We start from the raw sequence: 19,585 nt of genomic DNA, 5'->3' as shown, positions 1-19,585 counted from the left end.
ACTTGTGCCTTATTTAGTTTGGGCTGCTTTGAAACAGTTCAGGGAAGGACCGCTGGGCTCTGGGAGGTGTCCCTGCCCATGGAGGGGTGGAATGGGATGGGATTCGGCAGAACCACTCCGGCGTTCTCTGGAAATCCCTCCGTTTCCTGAGGTGACCGTGCGTTTTCCACAGAAAATAAAAGCTTGATGGAACCAAACAGTACGGAGAGGGCCTCTTTCTCTGTTTCAGAGCTGCTCCAGATAGTAATTTTGAATCAAGAGTCGATTTTAACAGCGTGTTCGAAATGGGCGCCAGTGCCCCATCCCAGCCTTGTGTTCCCTTTTCCCGGCACTTCAGCCCCCGGCCCAGGGAGCGCCGCTCTCCAGTTGTTTCTAATTCCCCAATTCCCAGACTCCTGGGCTGTGACCCCGATGCGGGCTCTGTCCCGCTCCATGGTTTGGCTGAAATTCGCCCCTTTCAGGCCGCACTCGGAGAATTCCGCACTCCGGGAACCCCCACGGCTGGCCCAGGATCGCTCCCGGGGAGGGACCAGGCCAAGGGCGCTCCGGCATGGGCTCGGTGCGAGCCTCCCCTCTCCGTCCGCCCTCAGAGCCGCTCCCTGAGGGGCCCGTGAGGGGCCGGGCGGTGAGAGTCTCCCCTCTCCATGCCGCCCCTGGGGCTCCCGCCGCTCCCTGAGGGGCCCGTGAGGGGCCGGGGGGGACAGCGAGAGCCTCCCCTCTCCATCCGCCCTCGGGGCTCCCGCCCGGCGCCGCTCCGTGAGGGGCCGGGGGAACACTGAGAGCCTCCCCTCTCCACGCCGCCCCTGGGGCTCCCGCCGCAGCCGGAGGAGCCCGTGAGGGGCCGGGGGGGACAGCGAAAGCCTCCCCTCTCCATGCCGCCCCTGGGGCTCCCGCCGCTCCCTGAGGAGCCCGTGAGGGGCCGGGGGGACAGCGAGAGCCTCCCCTCTCCACGCCGCCCCTGGGGCTCCCGCCGCAGCCGGAGGAGCCCGTGAGGGGCCGGGGGGGACAGCGAGAGCCTCCCCTCTCCATGCCGCCCTGGGGCTCCCGCCCGGGGACGCCCTCTGAGGAGCCCGTGAGGCGCCGGGCGGGACCGCGGCGCCTGCGCGGAGCCCCGGAAGAGGCGGGAGCGACCCGGGGCTGAAGCCGGGATTGGAGCCGGGGCCGGAGCCGGGATTGGAGCCGGGAGCGGGGCCGCAGCCGCAGCCGCAGCCGGGGCCATGCTCAGGGTGTTACGGGCCGGGCTGGCCCCCGGCCGCCCGCGGCACATCCAGGTACCGGCGGCGGGACCGCCCCGCTCCCGCATGAGGCGACGGCGCCCCAGGAGGGGAGGGAGCCGCGAGCAGAAGGGATGGAGGGCGGAGGGACAGCCCGGACGGGCCGCAGCAGCTGCAGGGAACGAGCAGCCCCCGGTCGCATGGATGGGGACAGGGGAACCGGGAATGGGCAGCGGGGCGGGCGGGGAGGGACCGCGCGGGTTGTGGTGACAGCTCCGAGGTGACCCTGGAAAGGCCACTCGGCTCGAGGTGACCGGTTCGCCATAGATTGACAGGAAGCCGTGGGGAAGGGTTTGGCAGTTCAGCCATGGGCATAGTGAATCCCAGGGTAAATTACCTTGGAACAACCCTCCAAGACCATCGAGTCCCAGCTGTGCCCGATGCCCACCTTGTCCCCAGCTCAGAGCTCTGAGTGACACCTCCAGGAATTCCTTGGACGCTTCCAGGGATGGGCACTCCAGACCTCCCTGGGCAGCCCCTGCCAAAGCCTGACCACCCTTTCCATGGGGAAATTCCTCTTGGTGTCCAGCCTGAGCCTCCCCTGGCCCAGCTTGAGGCCATTTCCCCTCATCCCATTCCTGGTGTCCTGTGAGCTGTGTTGGATCCACTCCTGGCTGAGCAGTGCCCTTGTCTTGCCTTGCAGCTCCTGCTGACCTCGTGCAGACACTGCTCCTCGGGGGTCCTTCCCAACGAGAGGATCAGGAACATCGGGATCTCGGCTCACATCGACTCCGGCAAGACCACGCTGACGGAGCGGATCCTGTTCTACACAGGCAGGATCGCGCAGATGCACGAGGTTGGGCCGAGCTCCCACCGGGATCTTCCTGCCACTGACCTCCATACTGTGTTTTTCTGCATGAGGGAGGACGCTCAGTCCGTGCAGCATCACTCCTGCACGTGGATGCACAATATCATGGAATGGTTTGGGTGGGAAGAGAGCTCACCCATCCCACCTCCTGCCATGGGCAGGGACACCTTCCACAGATCAGCTTGCTCCAAACCCTGTCCAGCCTGGCCTTGGACATTTCCAGGGATGGGATATGAATTCTTAGCAAACTCCTTGAACTAATTTTTTTATTTCTCCTAAGGTGAAAGGTAAGGATGGAGTTGGAGCTGTCATGGACTCCATGGAGCTGGAGCGACAGCGAGGCATCACCATCCAGTCTGCAGCCACGTACACCATGTGGAAGGACACCAACATCAACATCATCGACACGCCAGGTAAGGGCAGCTGGCAGCATCTGGGGATTGCTGTTCCTCATGGGTACAGGGCACGTGGTGCACTTTGTGTCTCTGGTTGTGACAGAACATGGAGTGGTGGGTTCAAACTGACAGAGGGATAGATGGGGTATAGGGAAGGAATTGTTACCTGTGCAGGGTGGGCAGGCCCTAGAACAGGGTGCCCAGAGCAGCTGTGGCTGCCCCTGGGTCCCTGGCAGTGCCCAAGGCCAGGCTGGATGGGGCTTGGAGGAGCCTGGGATAGTGGAAGGTGTCCCTGCACATGGCAGGGCTGGAATGGGGTTTAAGGTCCCTTCCCACCCAAACCATTCCATGACTCTGTGCTCCATCACTTCAGCTGATGTCACCCAGTGTGATTCCCTTGGCTGTTGCTCCTTTCCAATGCATTTATCATTTTTATTTGTGTTTGTTATCCAGGCCATGTGGACTTCACCATTGAAGTGGAGAGGTCTCTGAGGGTGCTGGATGGAGCCATCCTGGTTCTTTGTGCTGTGGGAGGTGTGCAGTGCCAGACCATCACTGTCAACAGGCAGATGAAGCGTTACAACGTCCCCTTCCTCACTTTCATCAACAAACTGGACAGGATGGGCTCCAACCCAGCCAGAGCAGTGCAGCAGCTCAGGTTTTGGCACTTACAATGATTCCTGAAATTCCAGGAGGATTCTCTTGGGTGCTGCAGTTTGGAGAATTCCTGACATGAGGTTAAATCCTGATCTGGACAAATCTCCATTGTCCCAAAACCCCCAATATTGGTGTCAGCCAGGACCTGCAGTGACCAAGGGCTGGGGTTTGATGTTTGTTTTGTTGGTGGAACTGTATCAGGACCTACTTTGAGAGCAGCCTCTTAGTTTTCCCTGGATCCTGCTGAAATTCCAGCAGGGAGGTGACACAGGGTGCTTTGGATCCCTGGAAACCCTGCTTACTCCCAACCTTTCCCTGCCTAATTTGATCCATGAGTTAATCTCATTAATATTCATTAAGGGAGAGGCAACTCCCTTAATCAAGCCATCAATCTCAAACTCATTTCCCCTGCTGCCTTTCCCATGGGAATTGCTCCCTGGGCCTGCTGGGATACAAAAGGGGGACACAAAGCCCTAAACCACAACTGGGTGGTTTTTATCCATATTGGTAGATTTTGGCACTGTCCAAAGGACAAAACACAGATTTTGTGGGAGGGGGATGTTGCTCAAAGACCATCTGGAGCACACACATAGAAATGACTTTTTGTATTCAATGATTCCTATTTTTTCAGATCCAAGTTGAAACACAATGCAGCTTTTGTTCAGATTCCAATTGGGCTGGAAGGAAACTTTAAAGGAATCATAGATCTCATTGAAGAAAAAGCAATCTATTTTGATGGGGCACTTGGGTAAGTCCTGGAAATTGCTTCTTTTCTAGCTGGAGCTGCTCTAGGCAGGAGGAATTCCTGCAGTTTCTCTTCAGAGATGAAACCCAGCTCTCTGGAAGTGAGGGAAGGGCTTGAGCTGAGGGTCCCCCTGCAGCTCTCCCAGTGCCCAGGGCCTGCAGGGAGCTCTGGCTGGGGGTGGCTGCAGCAGGACTTGGTTGCTGTGAAGGGCTGGTGGCCACACTTCCCACCTGGAGAAGCAGGAGGCTGCTCCATGAGGGGATCCTGCAGCGTGTGTGGCTCCCTGGGATGAGGATCAGCTGTGGCTGAGCTGCTGGGAGTGGGAAGGACTCTCCCACACCAGAGATACCACGCTGATGCCCACAGGGGATTTTTTCCCAGGGTGGATCGTTCTCAGTCAGGGTGGTCACGCCAGGGGTGGGCAGGCTGATTGATCCCTGTGGCATTCCTGGGGTCCCTGTGCTCCCTGTGGCATTCCTGGGGGTCCCTGTGGAGCTCCTGGGGGTCCCTGTGCTCCCTGTGGAGCTCCTGGGGTCCCTGTGTGTTTCCTGGGGCTCCCTGTGGAGCTCCTGGGGTCCCTGTGTGTGCAGGCAGACCCTGAGGGTGGAGGAGATCCCGGCGGAGCTGCGGGCGGAGGCTGCGGAGCGGCGCCGGGAGCTCATCGAGTGCGTGGCCAATGCTGACGAGCTCCTGGGGGAGCTGTTCCTGGAGGAGAAGATTCCCACAGCTGCACAGCTAAAGGTACCTTCCCTGTGCTGCCTGTTCCCTCACCTGTGTCCCTGTCCCCTCATTCCTCAAAAGATGTATCAGGAATTCTGTTTGCTGGAGTTGTGTCACCTGGGCTGAACTGGCAGGGCCCGTTCCCAATCTGTTGAAGAATTCTGGAGAGCAGGTTCTATGGGAAGCCCTTGTGTTGGGGGGTGTCCAGGGGACTGTGGGAGCAGCTCTTTGCTCCAGGGGTGGAGAAGCCCAGGGAAGCCAGGGGCTTGGGCTGTGCTGCAGGAGGAGTTCACAGGGATATTTTTCAGCTGGCAATCCGAAGGGCAACACTGCAGAAATCCTTCACCCCTGTCCTCGTGGGAAGTGCTCTGAAGAACAAAGGGGTGCAGCCACTGCTGGATGCTGTCCTGGAATACCTTCCCAACCCTTCTGAGGTGGAGAACTACGCCCTCCTCAACCAGGGGTGAGCAGCAGCTGAGTGTCCAGGGGCAGGGCTGTGGAGTGTCCCTGCTCATGGCACTGGATGGCCTTCAAGGACCCTTCCCACCCAAACCAGTCTGGCATTCCATGGAGTAATTTCAAAGCAGGAAACATTCCTAACAGGATCATCCACAATCCTTTACCATTGGTATCAAACACTGCCACCAGCATTTGGCACAAAGTCCCAAAGCTCCTCTCTCATTCAAGGGTTACTCTCTGTGCTGGGATTTTGCCACATTCAATGTTGCATTTGGACAATGGAAGATAATTCTTTAGAATTAATAATAATTCAGATAATTCTTTAGAATTGATGGCAGCCCTTAAAGCATGGCCTACCTAGAGGAGGGAGCACATGCCAAGTGTGTAAATTGTGTTTTATTCTTATGGACATGAATCCCAGCATCCCTGAGGCTGGAAAAGAGCTCCAGGATCACTGAGTCCAAGCTGTGCCCAGTCTTCCCTTTGTCACCCAACCCAGAGCACTGAGTGTCACCTCCAGGAATTCCTGGGACAGCTCCAGGGACAGGGACTCCAAACCTCCCTGGGCAGCCCCTGCCAAGGCCTCCCCACCCTTTCCATGAGGAAATTCCTGCTGATTCCAATCTGAGCCTCCCATGCCCCAGCCTGAGCCGTTCCCTCTCCTCCTGTCCCTGTCCCTGGGAGCAGAGCCCACCCAGACATGTGAACCCCAACAGCAGAGCCTGTAAATGTTTAGAGGAGACTCTGGTGTTCGTTCCTAACCTCTCCTCCCTCTCATCCCTGTTTCTCAGGGATTCTGAGGACCAAACCAAGTTCCTGTTGAACTCTGCTCGTGACAATTCCCAGCCTTTCATCGGCCTTGCCTTCAAGCTGGAGGTGAGTCTCACACTGCTCCTTCCCACATGGAGGGAATCCAGCTGGTGCTACCAAAACTCACCTACAGCAGGCTTTTAAATCACTTTAGACTGAAAAGCAGTTTATATTTGACTTCAATTGAAATTTAACTTCTTTTTAAAGAAAAGGCTTCAACCATAAAATCCATAAACTCTGCCAGTTTGGAACTTCAGGGTGGGTTCTGGACCTCAAGTATTTCCTGGTTTTCTTAGTTAAAACTTGAACATCTGAGGGGTTGTTGGCTTAACTGAAATATTTTCAGGGGAAAATCCTGGCCTTGGAAACAATGGGACATGAGAGAGTCAGAGTGGGAAAAGTGCAGAAATTAAGGCAAATAAGTTGTTTACTACTTAGAGAGCAGCACTTCAGGATTTCTGTGGAATATGGAAAATGGCTGGCCACATTCCATGGTAATGTGTATCTCTTGGGAAGGTTTGGGAATGAAAAATTGCTTCAGAAAATTGCCAAATTCCATTGCAGAGAATCTTTCATTTCCATTGGTAGTGTGGGAACTCACACCACATTTAGTCAGTGCAGCTGGTGCTTGGAATTGGTGCTGCTGAAGGCTGATCTAGAACAGAGACTAGATGGGATTAAAGAACAAAGCAGGGATTCATTCCAAGGATCTCCTCCATGGATCCACCTTGGGCAGCACCAGAGCCCAGCCAGGGCTGCACCCAAGATGAACCAAAATGGCCCCAAAATGCACGAGCGCTCCCGGGGTCTCTGCCTTGGATCAGTTCTGCTCCATTTGCACCTTGCAGTTCATTGTCCCATCCCAGCTTTAGCCCCTGCAGTCCCACCCTGCTTGTTTTTCTCTCTCCAGCCCACGGGGTTTGTGCTCTTGGGGCTGAGATTTGGATCATTTGTCCTTGGTGCCCAGCTGGAGCAGGAATTGTTTTGTCTCCCTGCTCTGCACAGAGCTCACCATCCCCTCATGTGAAGCCCAGACCCGCACACTAAAGCAGCCCAGAATGTGAAACATAGAAAAGCTCAAACCTGAGGCATCAGTGGTTCCCAGAATGATCAGATTTTGGGGGGCTGTGCTTGCAGGCTGGCAAGTTTGGGCAGTTAACCTACGTCAGGGTGTACCAGGGGATGCTGAAGAAGTCGGATTACATCTACAACACCCGCACAGGGAAGAGGGTCAGGGTGCAGAGACTGGTCCGGATGCACTCGGACAACATGGAGGTGAGTGGAGCGCAGGGATGGGCTGCCAGCCCCTGGGCAGCCCTGGGTGGGTGAGCACTGCCTCAGCCCTGGATCACCCTGGATGATGATCCTGAAGCACAGGATGGTCTTTGCTTCTTAACAGCTTTGCTTTTGTTTGATCCCGAATTAATCCAAGCTGAGCCCTCCCTTTTGTCCTTTGAATAAAGAGGGAGATTTGCAGGGTTTTTAACCAAGTTTTTAAGGAGCTCAGTATCAAACCTTAAAGCACAACAGTTTATGGATCTTCTATAATCCAGGTGGAGTTTGGGTGTGAGGGAAAGACAGAATCAATCCTGGAATGGTTTGGGATGGAAGGGACTTAAGGATCATCCAGCCCCAAGGGAAGGGACACCTTCCACGATGCCAGGGTGATCCCAGCCCTGTCCAGCCTGGCCTTGGACACCTGCAGGGTCCAGGGGCAGCCACAGCTTCTCTTATCCCAGTGTTGTCTGCAGAGGAGTTTTCCTTCCCTCAGGATGTGAATGAAGTTTATGCTGGGGACATCTGTGCCCTGTTTGGGATCGACTGCGCCAGCGGGGACACGTTCACAGATAAAACCAGCACTGACATCTCCATGGTGAGCCCCCCTTGCCCTGGCTGCCTCAGGCACTGCCAGTCACCAGCATTTTGCTGGAATTTCTAATCCCCTTTTCCTTGGCCACCCAGGAATCCATCCACATCCCTGATCCTGTCATTTCCGTGGCTATGAAGCCTTCCAACAAGGTAGGAGCCTTTGGGCCAAGCTCTTCTCCCTGAGTTCCCTCCCTTTGCTGCTTTGTGATTTCATGGAACAGTCTAAGCACTGTTGGAAAGTGTTTTATCCCAAATATCCAAGACTTTATCCATTGGATAACCCAGAGTTGGATGCTGTCACTCAGCCAGAAACATGAGCTTGAAATAAATAATTAACACTTTAATCAAGAGTTAGAAATCTTCCATAAAATAACCCAAAGAGCAGAAATGCTCAGCAGTGGATGGGAAAACTTGAGGCTTTTTTCTTGGAGTGACTCATGGATGTTGAGCAAATCTTGGCTTGTGTTTCAGAATGACCTGGACAAGTTTTCCAAAGGCCTGGGCCGCTTCACCAGGGAAGATCCCACCTTCAGGATCCACTTTGATGAGGAGAGCAAGGAGACCATTGTCTCTGGGATGGGGGAGCTGCACCTGGAAATCTATGCCCAGGTAATTTGGGAAGCACATCCCATGGACTCTGCTTCTGCCTGCTTTTCCCATCTCCTTTTCCTCCTCCCTTTTCCTTCCAGCTGCTTAGGGAAAAGTTCAACTTTTAAGTCAACATTTGAAGCTTCTTTCTCTCCAGTGGTTCCATTCTGAAGGCTTCTAAAAGGAAATTTTGCCTGGAATATTTTTAGGATTTGGTACAATCCATAAAAAATGTATTAAACACTACACTTTGCTCTAGTAGCCTTTGCTTATATTAATTAATAATACCTAATTATAATTCTACAGAAAAATCTCTGTTTCTGTGGTTTTAAGTGTATCATTTTGTAATAAAAGCTGGTGCAGGGAGAAAGGAGTAGTTAGAGGGATTTGTTTCATTCCAGCTGATGCTATATTTTAATCTTAACACAAAAAGATGTATCTTAAATATTGAAAAAATGAAGAAAAGGTGATTTTTGCCTTGAAAAACTTGAATTTTAATCATATAATTAATTTTGTTTCCTTTTCCTGCATCTGAAGATGCATGTCTTAAAGAAGTTGATGTGGAATAATTTGTTAATTAAAAAGAAAAAAAAGCCCCAAAAATCAATCCAACCCCCAACCAAAAAAGTGATTAATCCTGATGAAGTTACTAAATAATTCCCAATGGAATAACCCTCATCACTGTGGGTTTCCTCCTGCAGAGAATGGAGAGGGAATATGGTTGTCCTTGCACCATGGGGAAGCCCAAAGTGTCCTTCAGGGAGAACATCTCTGCCCCTGTGCCGTGAGTATTCCTGCTGGGAATTGCTGCCTTCATCCCCTGGAAGGGAGGGGAAGTCCCTTTGGAATTCTGGGATCAAAAACATCTGGGATCAAAAACTTTAGGCACGGGGGAAAGTTGGATTTCATATCTTGTACCGTGGTTGGTCTCCACTCCCATCACCTGCAACTTCCAGGTGTGGGAGCTCTCAGGAGTTCCCAGGGGTGCTGAGGTGTTCCCAGGGGTGTTCCCAGGGGTTCCCAAGGGTGTTCTCAGGAGCTCCCAGTTGCTCCCAGTTGCTCCCAGTTGCTCCCAGTTGCTCCCAGTTGCTCCTAGGAGCTCCCCGCTCCCGCGGCGCGGCTCTGGGGCACTCGGGCCCCGCGCTGGGGGTGCCACAGCAGGGTCACCTCCCAGGGCAGCACCTCCTGTGGGGCACACACAGCACTGTCAGCAGCCCCTGCTGCCCCTCCCAGCCTGCCAGGAGCTTCCTCGTGGAAAACTTGGGAATTAAACCCAAAGGAATGGGAGTGCAGGGGGTCAGGAGCAGTGGAGCTGCAGCTGGGAGGGAGGTCCCTGGATTATTACAGTCAAGAGCTTCTCTTCCCAGTTTTCTGTGGTTTTCCTATGAAAACACCTGCTCTGATGGCAGAGTGTTGCTGGAGAGCAGCACAGATGTAAATGCTGTTCTGGGAGCCAGTTTGTGCTGGGGGTTACTGGGATTGCTGAGGTCTCTGTCCTGGGCCGTGGAGGATCCACAGCCCAGCTGGAATTCAGCATCCAGGATGCTCCAGCTGCCCCTTCCCTTTATTCCTGCCCACTCTGGCACTGGGATCTCCCAAGGGAGAGCTGTGAGGGACCAGATTTGAACCTCAGCCATTCCCACCAAAGGCCCAAAACAGCTGGAAGTTGCTGCTGTTGTTCCTGGAATGCTGAGGCAGGCAGGGATGGGGGACCCTGAGCTCACCCTGCAGCATCAGATCTGTATCTGAGCTGATCTGTGGAGCTCACACAGCTGCAGTCCTAAAACACCCAAAAAAGGCTTTTTAGGAATAATTTGATTTACCTGGGACACCATTTCGTGGAGTAGAAGCACAAAGTCAAACTGAAGATCTTCATCATTTCTTTTCTGGAAAGACAGGATGAAAAGGGTTGAATTTGGGGGTTCTCCCACCTCACAAAAAGTGGTTCAGCTCTCTGTGATTATCACAAAAATTCCCTCATGGATTTCAGATAAAACTGGCAGCTCCTGATCACAAATGAAGCAGGTGGAGCTCAAGCACTGTAACAAAATTAAAAGCTCCTGGTTTGAATTTCTGTGCGCTCTTAAAACTGCACTGGAGACAGTGAATGTAAAGCTCTAAACTGCTAATTCCTGCCTTACAGAGACCAGATCTGTCAGGAATTCTTTGGGATGGGAACACCTCATTCTAGCAGGTGCCAGTTTAACCCAACCAATCCCAAATAAAATCGTCAAGAAAATAAGGACACTCCAGAGGCCTTTCTGTAAGTGACAGCCAGGGATTCTGAGTGACAAAATAATCCCTGGCCTTTGGAATAGATGCTTTTCCTGTGTTTTCAGGGACAAAGAGACAAAACTAGAGAGATGGCAGCTGGGTTAGTTAATAGTTATTTGTCTCCTTTATCCTTAAGTTTGTTAGAGAGAATCTTTAAACTCTTGCTGGTGCACAGCCCTACAGCAGCTGTGAATTCTCTAAAATGCCATCAGAGGGAGCAAAACATTCACAAATCCTACTCCCACAAGGAATTCCTGTCTTTCCTTCAGACCCAGAACTTCCTGGGAATTCACTCTCTGTTCAGAGGGGTAAAACTTCTGGAGCTTTTGGTGTTCTAAACACTAAATCCTGCTGCTTTTTCCTGGCTCCTGTGGAAAATTGCCTTGAATTTAAAGCTGATGATCACTTTAGGGTTATTTTTAACTCAGAATCGATTTTCTCTAACAGAACACAGCGAAACTGTGAGGATCTATGGAATTCTGTTAATTTATTGTCCTTGCCACAGCTGCTTAGCTCATGAATACTTTCCAGGGAAAGCCAAGGCCAGGCTGGATGGCTTGGAGCACCCTGGGCTGTGGAAGGTGTCCCTGCCCATGCAGAGGGGGAATGGGTGAGCTTTAATGTCCCTCCAGCCCAGAGCAGTGTGGGCTTCTGTTCCTGTGGGAACTCACCACTTGCTTCACGTGTTTAACTTGGGCAAGGTGGAACTTGGTGTTTTCAGTGGAATTCTGCCAGATGACGTAGCCAGAGGCCACCCAGGCCAGCAGGTGGATGGGCTCCAGCTCTGGGGGAACGTTCCCGTGGCTGTCTGCAACCACAACAAACACAGGGTGTTAAAGAGAGCCCTTAACAGAGCATTGTCACCTCACACAGGGCTTGCTGCTCAAACCCTGCCACACAGCCTTCCACGGCTTTGGAAGAGCTGCTCCATCACCACGGGGTTCTGCTCCCACTTCACACAACCCTGCAGTGCTTTGGGTTGGAAGGGCCCCAAAATCCCATCCAGTGCCACCCCTGCCATGGCAGGGACACTTTGCACTGCCCCAGGTGCTCCCACTGATCCAGCCTGGCCTGGGACACCTCCAGGGTGTTCTCCTCCACTTCTTCCTCTGAACAGAAACCCCAGGTCTCGAAGGCAGGGCTTGGTCTGAGGTGAGGGCAGCCCCTCGTTGTGCACTTGGGGTGCTGGGTGTGCTGTGCCAGGACACCCTCAGAGGGAGCAGGGACAGGTGGCAGTGCCAGTGCCAGCTGGTTTTCCAGAACTCTCAGAATCAGGAAGAAATACGGTGGCTGTGACTGCAGACCCCCCAAAAAGAGAAAGGTGAAGGCCTGAGCCCTCTCCCAGCCCTGGCTTGTACCTGGGATGTTCTCAGCCACAAGCTCCTTTTCCAGGCTCCTGATCCGATTGTAGAACTCCTTGTCTGCTTCCTCTGTGCTCCTGAGCTCCCCTTGCACTGTGAGCTGCACATCTGGAGCAGAGGTTTTGCTGCCCAGGTGATAGAGAACCTCAGCAGTGCAGCTGACAGTCCTGTCCTGTGGCAGAGTTAATGATGTGCATTATTAGCTGATAGAGGATGTGTACAACCAGGTCATTTGCACTTCTGAAAATGTCATTTGGATGTAGTTACTGTTTTCTCTGAGTCTGGTCCCCAGAGGTTTGTGGATATTTAAGACAAGGTTAAATTCCTGGCATTTCTGTGAATGTTTGAGGGTGGGATTTGCTTTCTGCAGTGATGGTTGGGGTGCAGAATGTCCCTTGTGCTGTTCAGTTGGAGCTGGGTGACCCTGAAATGTCCTTGTCCTCCCTGCACCATGGCCTGGTGGTGCAGTGGAAGGTACCATGTGGTCAGTGGGTTCCTTTTGGTTAAAATTCAGCCTTTTTGGGGCCTGATTGGCAGTTCAGAAAAATCAGGAGCATGGTTCAAAGTCTTAAGTGCTGTGTGCACAGAGTGTGTAATTAAACCAGTGTGACTCACTTTATCCAGGACATCCTCCAGCTCCAGTTCCAGGTAGTACTTGTGCCCCACATCATCAATGTCCTAAAAAAGGGAAAATATTAATAACATTTATTTTGGCAAATACTGAATGGCTGCATCCTGGACAAAATCAGAGCATCCCTGGATGGTTTGGGTTGGAAGGGACCTTAAATCCCATCCAGCACCACCCCTTCCATGGGCAGGGACACCTTCCACTGTCCCAGGTTGCTCCAAGTCCCATCCAGCCTGGCCTGGGCGCTGCCAGGGATGGGCACTCTGTGCCAGGGCCTCTCCACCCTCATCTCTATCCTTGAACACCCTGATTGCCAATTCTGGGCTCCTGTGTAATTCTACCCAAGAATTTGCTGCTTGGTTAAACACTCACCTAAAAGCCTTCAGTGCTTCCTTCTATTAATTCAGTTTTGCAGGTTATTATGAACTGGATCATGCCCTCTATTTTTCTGGCTTGAAGAATGGAGCAGGTGGGGTTTGCTGTGCCCTTGTTTTGGGAGGGGCTTTGCTGTGCCCACGCCGTGCCAGCTTTGCTGTGCCAGGTGTCCCTGCAGGGCTGAGCCGTGTCCTGGCACGCACAGGAGCACCCCGCACCCTCCTCCTCCTCCTCCTCCTCCCCGGGAGGTTCCTCCTGGCCCGGTGCCGGTGCCGTGCCCTGGGCAGGGCTCCCTGGGCGCTGCTGTCACCGCAGGTGACACACGGGGTGTGTCCCCAGCGCTGACCCGCCCGCGGGGACCCCGAGCTCTGCCAGGACCCCCCGACGGAGCCAGGCCGTGCCAGCCCCGCGGTGCCAGCGCCACAGCCCCAGAGCAGCTGCGGCTGGGAAGGACACGGCACATGGCAGGGCCACCTCAGGGGTGACACCGGGGCGCGCCCGGCAGCTTTGGGATGTCCCCAGAGCGGCACCTCCACACCTCCCGGTGCCGGCTCCCGGTGCCGGCTCCCGGTGCCCGTTCCCGGTGCCGGTTCCCGGTGCCGGTTCCCGGTGCCGGTTCCCGGTGCCGGCTCCCGGTGCCGGCTCCCGGTGCCGGCTCCCGGTGCCCGTTCCCGGTGCCCGTTCCCGGTTCCCGTCGCTCACCTGGCGCCGGGCGCGTTGCAGCTCCCGCAGCCGCAGCCCGCTGCCGGGGCCGCCCCGCAGGTACCGCAGGTATTCCACGGCCACGGCCGCGGCGCGGGCGGCCGGGAAGTGGCCGGGAGGCAGCTCCATGGCCCGGGCGCCGCTTCCTCCTCCCGCAGGAAGCGCCGGGCGGGGCCGCAGCGGGCGGGGCGGGGGCAGAGCATCCCCGCACGGCACGGGGCTCATAACGTGTCCTGCACGGAGCATCCCCGCACGGCACGGGATAACGTGTCCTGCACAGAGCATCCCCGCACGGCACGGGGCTCATAACGTGTCCTGCACGGAGCATCCCCGCACGGCACGGGGCTCATAACGTGTCCTGCACGGAGCATCCCCGCACGGCACGGGGCTCATAACGTGTCCTGCACGGAGCATCCCCGCACGGCACGGGATAACGTGTCCTGCACGGAGCATCCCCGCACGGCACGGGATAACGTGTCCTGCACGGAGCATCCCCGCACGGCAGCGTTAGATTGGGATATCGGGAATGAGTCCTTCCCGGAAGGGTGGGGAGGCCGTGGCACAGGTTTTCCAGGGAATTTGTGGCTGCTCCTTGAAAGTGTCCAGGTTGGACAGGACTTGGAGCAGCCTTGGATAGCGGAAAGCGCCCCCACCCGTAGAATTTTGAATATGAATTCCTTTCCAGCCCAAAGCAGTCTGTGACTGTCTGAAATGCAGAATGGGAATGTTTTCCATAGAAAGCTGTGGATTGTGTCAGGAGTGATGTGGTGTTTGGGGCGTTGTTGGATTTAGGTTTGAGTTCACCCACAAGAAGCAGTCGGGAGGAGCTGGCCAGTACGGCAAAGTGATCGGAGTGCTGGAGCCCCTGGAGCCAGAGGACTTCACCAAACTGGAGTTTGAGGACAGAACCATTGGCACAAATATTCCCAAGCAGTTTGTGCCCGCTGTGGAAAAGGTGCAGACCTCTCTCTGTGACACAGAAAATCCTGATTGCTGTTGTGTTCCTGCACTACCACCCACATTTGCTGTGCCTGCCTTGCCCCAGGAAAGGAGGCTTTTCCTGTTGCTCCAGTGGCAGCAGGATCACAGCTGTGTGGTTTTACTCCACATCTTGCATTCCTGGGGTTTTCAGCTAATTCAGGAGCTGCTGTTGTCTTTGGTGGTGTGTGCTGCCTCTGTTTCCCTTGTCAGAGCCTCCTGCTCAAGCTGCTTTTTCCTGGCCTCTTCTGCTTCTGGTTGTGGCCCCACAATTCTCCTCCCAACCCCAAAATATGTAACTTCTTCTGTGACTCCTCTGAGGCCAGTTATACAGGAAACTGTAATTAGCTCAATTTCCTGCCTCAGTTCCCAAATTCTCTTTCTTTATCTCCTCTGTGACTGCCTCACTGTATAATTTATTATACACAGCTTTAATTAACCTACCAACATCTTGGAATTCCTGTGATAACCTACAATTATTCCTTCATTTTTCCATACTGCAACACTTTAAGATTTTTGCCAAATCCTGAAGAAACCATAGCCTTAAAGGAATCTTGTTCTCCAGGCAAGAGTTCTTTCCACACTGAGCATTCCTTTGGGGTTTGGCCTGTGGAGTCCTGTTAAAAAGGCAAACCCTGAGGCCGTTTTTCCTGGTTGTGTGATTTTTGTTTGTACAATCAAGCTGAGGTGGCAGAGGCTGGCAGTGCAGAGGCTGCAGTGCCTGCTGGTGACAGGAGCTGTTGTTCATTCCCAGGGCTTCAGAGATGCCTGTGAGAAGGGTCTGCTCTCGGGACACCGCATCTCCGGGGTGCGCTTCGTGCTGGAGGACGGTGCCCACCACATGGTGGACTCCAACGAGATCTCCTTCATCAGGGCAGGAGAGGGAGCCCTCAAACAAGGTACAGCCTCCTCCTTGGATGGGTTCTGCTGGCTGGTATCCATCCATCCACCTACCTACCCACCCACCTATTCCATCCATCCATCCATCCATCCATCCATCCATCCATCCATCCATCCATCCATCCATCCATCCATCCATCCATCCATCCATCCATCCATCCACCTACCTACCCACCCACCTATTCCGTCCGTCCGTCCGTCCATCCATCCATCATCCATCCATCCATCCACCCATTCCATCCACCCACCTGTGCCATCCACCCAACCCACCTGTTCCACCCATTCCATCCATCCATCCATCCATCCATCCATCCATCCATCCATCCATCCATCCATCCATCCATCCATCCATCCATCCACCCATTCCATCCACCCATCCATCCATCCATCCACCCATTCCATTCACCCATCCATCCACCCACCCACCTATTCCTTCCATCCATCCACCCATTCCATCCACCCATTCCATCCACCCATTCCATCCACCCATCCATCCACCCACCCACCTATTCCATCCATCCACCCATCCATCCACCCATCCATCCACCCATCCATCCATCCATCCATCCATCCATCCATCCATCCATCCCCCCAAAGCTTTCCCAGTTTTATGGAGCAGAACATGCTCAAGAGTTTATACAATTCCTGAGGGAGGCACAGTAATTCCTATGGCTGTACAAAGGAAATCCTGTTTTTCTAGAATTCAGTACAGCAACACCACTAGGTTCATCCTAATGGGGTAGGAAAAGAACATTTGGTCAAACTGGGCCTTTTTTAGGAAACATTCCTTCACTGAAGGAGAGCTTGGACACTGGAAGGGGCTGCCTTGGGGGTGCTGGGGTGACAATCCCTGGAGACAATCCCTCAGACAATGTGTGGATGTGGCATTTCCCAGTAGGGTTTAGCGAGCACAGTGCTATCAGCCACAGTTGGTCTTGATGATCCTGGGGGTCTTTTCCAGCCTTAACGATTCTGTGATTGTGGCTCCAGGAATGAAAGGCCAGGAGCTGGAATTCCACGCGTTCTCACGGTTTTTCCCTGACATTAACCATAAACCACGTGCTGCTGTGCATGGGAGCAGCTTGCCTTGGAGCAGGCTCCCCTTTGATGTTGGATTCCTGTTTCCATCCTTCCCCAGCCATGGAGAACGCTGCCGTGCGCATCCTGGAGCCCATCATGGCCGTGGAGGTGGTGGCTCCCGTGGAATTCCAGGGGGCAGTGATAGCTGGGATCAACCGGCGCCACGGCGTCATCACGGGCCAGGACGGCTCCGAGGGCTACTTCACCCTCTATGCTGAGGTCTGTGCTCACTGCTCCTCACCTCCCCTTCCCTGTGTTTGAGTCCATTGTTTTCCTCAGTTTATATGGATACAGTTGTAGGTTGACTCGATTTCAATGTTCCTTTTATCTCCCTCCTCAAAATGATTGGAGAGGATCACTGGGTGTTTTCCTGCTGGGTGAGCCGCACCCTGTGGCCCTTCTGCTTCCCAAATTATCCTTGGAGGAATGTCTGGAGATACCTCAAACCTTGCTGGTTGACTCATCACTGAATTTAGGATATTCCAGTTCCTGGTGCACTCAAACTCTCAGATTTTTCTGCTGAAAACACACTGGAAATATAAATTAGTTAAAATAACAGATACTTTACAACAGCAGACCATTAAATCAGAGCTGTTTACACACAGCACTGACTCTTTTTGTCATAATTGGGATTAATTAGCTGATAGCCCAAAAGTGATGGGAAAAACCTCATTTTGAGCAAATATGTTTGGATTTTAGGTGCCACTGAACGATATGTTTGGATATGCCACGGAGCTGAGGTCTTGCACAGAGGTGAGTCCTCCTGGTCCTTTTTGCTCAAACGTGTTTGATTCTGTGAATTTGGGCTCATTGGATCATCCTGTCCCTGGCAGCTGCAGTGGGGAATGAGATCAGATCAGAGCTGTGGAATTCCTGGCCAAACAATTCTGCTGTGCCTGAGGAGTTTGTTTGGGTGGGATTGTGGAGGATCCTGGGGATCCCTTCACAGACAGGAGCCGTGTGCCCAGCAGGGTTGCACATGGCCCATCCTCTCTTCCCAACTCTGCAGGGAAAAGGGGAATACACCATGGAATACTCCAAATACCACCCCTGTTCAGCCAGCACCCAGGAGGAAATCATCAACAAATACCTGGAAGCAACGGGGAGACTTCCTGCCAAAAAGGGCAAAGCCAAGAGCTGATGGGATTCCTCTGGAGTCCACTGAACAGCCTGTCCCAGCCTTCTCCAACGCTCGCTTTCCCAAGCCATGGAGCAGCCCAGGCTGGCTGGGTAAGGTGGGCTCCAGTGGGATTTGGACTTGGAATTTCATCATGGAACCTTTCCTCTGGGGTGGTGTCAGCAGCACCAGGGGATCACCACGGGATTGCTCTGTGTAAATGCTCTTGTAACAAATAGATGTTAAAACACGGCTGACGATTTGTCTTAATCAAGATCTATTAAAATAATTTTATTTTTTACTTGATACATCTTTATTTGGGAATGTTAAACTGAGGTAAGAGCTGCTGGACAGGTACAGGGTGTGGGACATCACTTAGAACATGGTGCTCCACTTCCCTCCAGGGAGCAGATGGAATTTTCCCCTCCCAATCCTTTGGAAATGGCACAAGATCCTCCAAAGTCTCAAGCCACTGGGCAAAGCCATCAGTCAGTGCTTGTCACCAAATCCACTTTCACTGGTGCACAAGGATGGAGCTGAGTTGCCAAGGATGTTGGGAGGAGCTGCCTCTTCCCAGAGCTGGGAACAAGATGGAAGGACTGTGTGGCTTGGAGCTGTGGATTTAATGGGTTTGGGGTGTGGATTTAATGGGCTTGGAGCTGTGGATTTAATGGGTTTGGGGTGTGGATTCGTGTATGGGCTTGGCTTTTGGCTCTTGGTTAGAAATCCAAACCAAAGATCCCTTTTCCCAGAATCTCGCAATCCAGAGGCCGAGTTGCAGCTGATGTTCAGCTCAGGAATCACTTGACTTTGCTGACTCAAAGGTGTTAGGTGAGAAGATATTCCCATAATTCTGTATTTGTAATTATTCCCAGAATGTCCACGTTGAGTTTTCTTCCCTCCTTCCTGCCCTGCTCAGCTGAAGTGTTTTTGCAGATTCCAGTAAACAGGGAGTGAAGTTCCAGTTCAAACCCAGCGACATTCCTGGCACAGCACTGGTGTTGCTGCTTCCCAGACAGAAACAAGTGGAGCAGCCAGGCTGCTTCTCCTCTGGAAGGGCTGGAAAATGATTTATGGAAACCTTGGGAAAGGATTTGCCAGGGCCTGGAGCTGCTGATGGGCCCCAGGCGAGACGCGGGGCGTCCGTGTGGTGCTGCCTTGGGACAAATCCCCAATTCCCGCACATCACGGCTTTGGTTTTGGGAATGCTCAGCTGGAATTCATTCCCAGAAAAGCCCTGCAGGTTCTTAGACATTTGGAAGTTTTCTAAAACAAGCAAATATAGCACTTTCCCCAAAATTTGGAGATGTCTGATAAAAGCAGTGTCAACACAGGACAGGAAACAGGGTGGGTATGATTTTATTTGTGTCTCTGAGGTTTATATTTGTGTTTCTGATGTTTGTATTTGTGTTTCTGAGGTTTATATTTGTGTTTCTGAGGTTTGTTTCTATTGATGTGATTTATATTTCTATTTATGGGGTCTGTATTTTGTTTAGACCAGTTGTGATGTGAATTCCTGGCTGATGAGTTCTGCCAGACGTGCTGGTTCTCCACAAACCCAGGAAAGAAACAAACCAGAACTTCGCTGTATGATTTGAGGTTTTAGGCTGAAACCTTGGCCTAAAAGCAGCTGGGGGAGATTTTGCCTTAGAATTCCACAGCTTTGCTACTTATCCAGGAGTTCCTGTGGAGTTCCTGAACTGCTGTGAATTTGTGAGCAGCCAGTTCCACCAGCCTGGTGCCTGGGAAGTGCCTGGTGCTCTATTCCAGCCCTGCAGAGCAGAGGCCAAAACAAGGTAAGGAGACAAAAGCAGAGCCCCAAAGTGCCAAATCCATCCTATTTTC

At 53.2% G+C, this 19,585-nt stretch overlaps 2 protein-coding genes and 1 long non-coding RNA gene across 3 annotated transcripts; 2 read left to right on the top strand and 1 right to left on the bottom strand.

Moving 5' to 3' along the window:
* The first annotated feature begins 1,161 nt into the window (after positions 1-1,161).
* On the top strand, positions 1,162-18,041 carry GFM1 (G elongation factor mitochondrial 1). Its single transcript, XM_036388984.2, has 18 exons — positions 1,162-1,271; positions 1,918-2,070; positions 2,363-2,495; positions 2,931-3,135; positions 3,766-3,882; positions 4,470-4,620; positions 4,908-5,062; positions 5,850-5,934; positions 7,006-7,143; positions 7,640-7,741; positions 7,831-7,887; positions 8,209-8,346; positions 9,027-9,109; positions 14,458-14,620; positions 15,398-15,542; positions 16,682-16,842; positions 17,323-17,376; positions 17,633-18,041. The coding sequence occupies exons 1-18, from the start codon at positions 1,218-1,220 to the stop codon at positions 17,762-17,764; spliced, it is 2,226 nt and encodes a 741-aa protein (XP_036244877.1). The 5' UTR covers positions 1,162-1,217; the 3' UTR covers positions 17,765-18,041.
* LXN (latexin) lies at positions 9,107-13,898 on the bottom strand. The gene is made up of 6 exons (XM_036388985.2): positions 13,666-13,898; positions 12,576-12,638; positions 11,958-12,132; positions 11,271-11,407; positions 10,149-10,211; positions 9,107-9,510 (listed from the first exon to the last, which is right to left on the bottom strand). The coding sequence occupies exons 1-6, from the start codon at positions 13,888-13,890 to the stop codon at positions 9,418-9,420; spliced, it is 756 nt and encodes a 251-aa protein (XP_036244878.1). The 5' UTR covers positions 13,891-13,898; the 3' UTR covers positions 9,107-9,417.
* A 247-nt stretch (positions 18,042-18,288) lies between the features above and the next one.
* On the top strand, positions 18,289-19,211 carry LOC118690220 (uncharacterized). Its single transcript, XR_004980748.1, has 2 exons — positions 18,289-18,571; positions 18,677-19,211. It is a non-coding gene; the product is annotated as an uncharacterized LOC118690220 (long non-coding RNA).
* Positions 19,212-19,585: the final 374 nt, after the last annotated feature.

This window comes from Molothrus ater, chromosome 10 (assembly GCF_012460135.2).
Source record: "Molothrus ater isolate BHLD 08-10-18 breed brown headed cowbird chromosome 10, BPBGC_Mater_1.1, whole genome shotgun sequence".
NCBI classification, from domain to species: domain Eukaryota; kingdom Metazoa; phylum Chordata; class Aves; order Passeriformes; family Icteridae; genus Molothrus; species Molothrus ater.
This window is presented reverse-complemented; position numbering and strand designations above follow the sequence as displayed.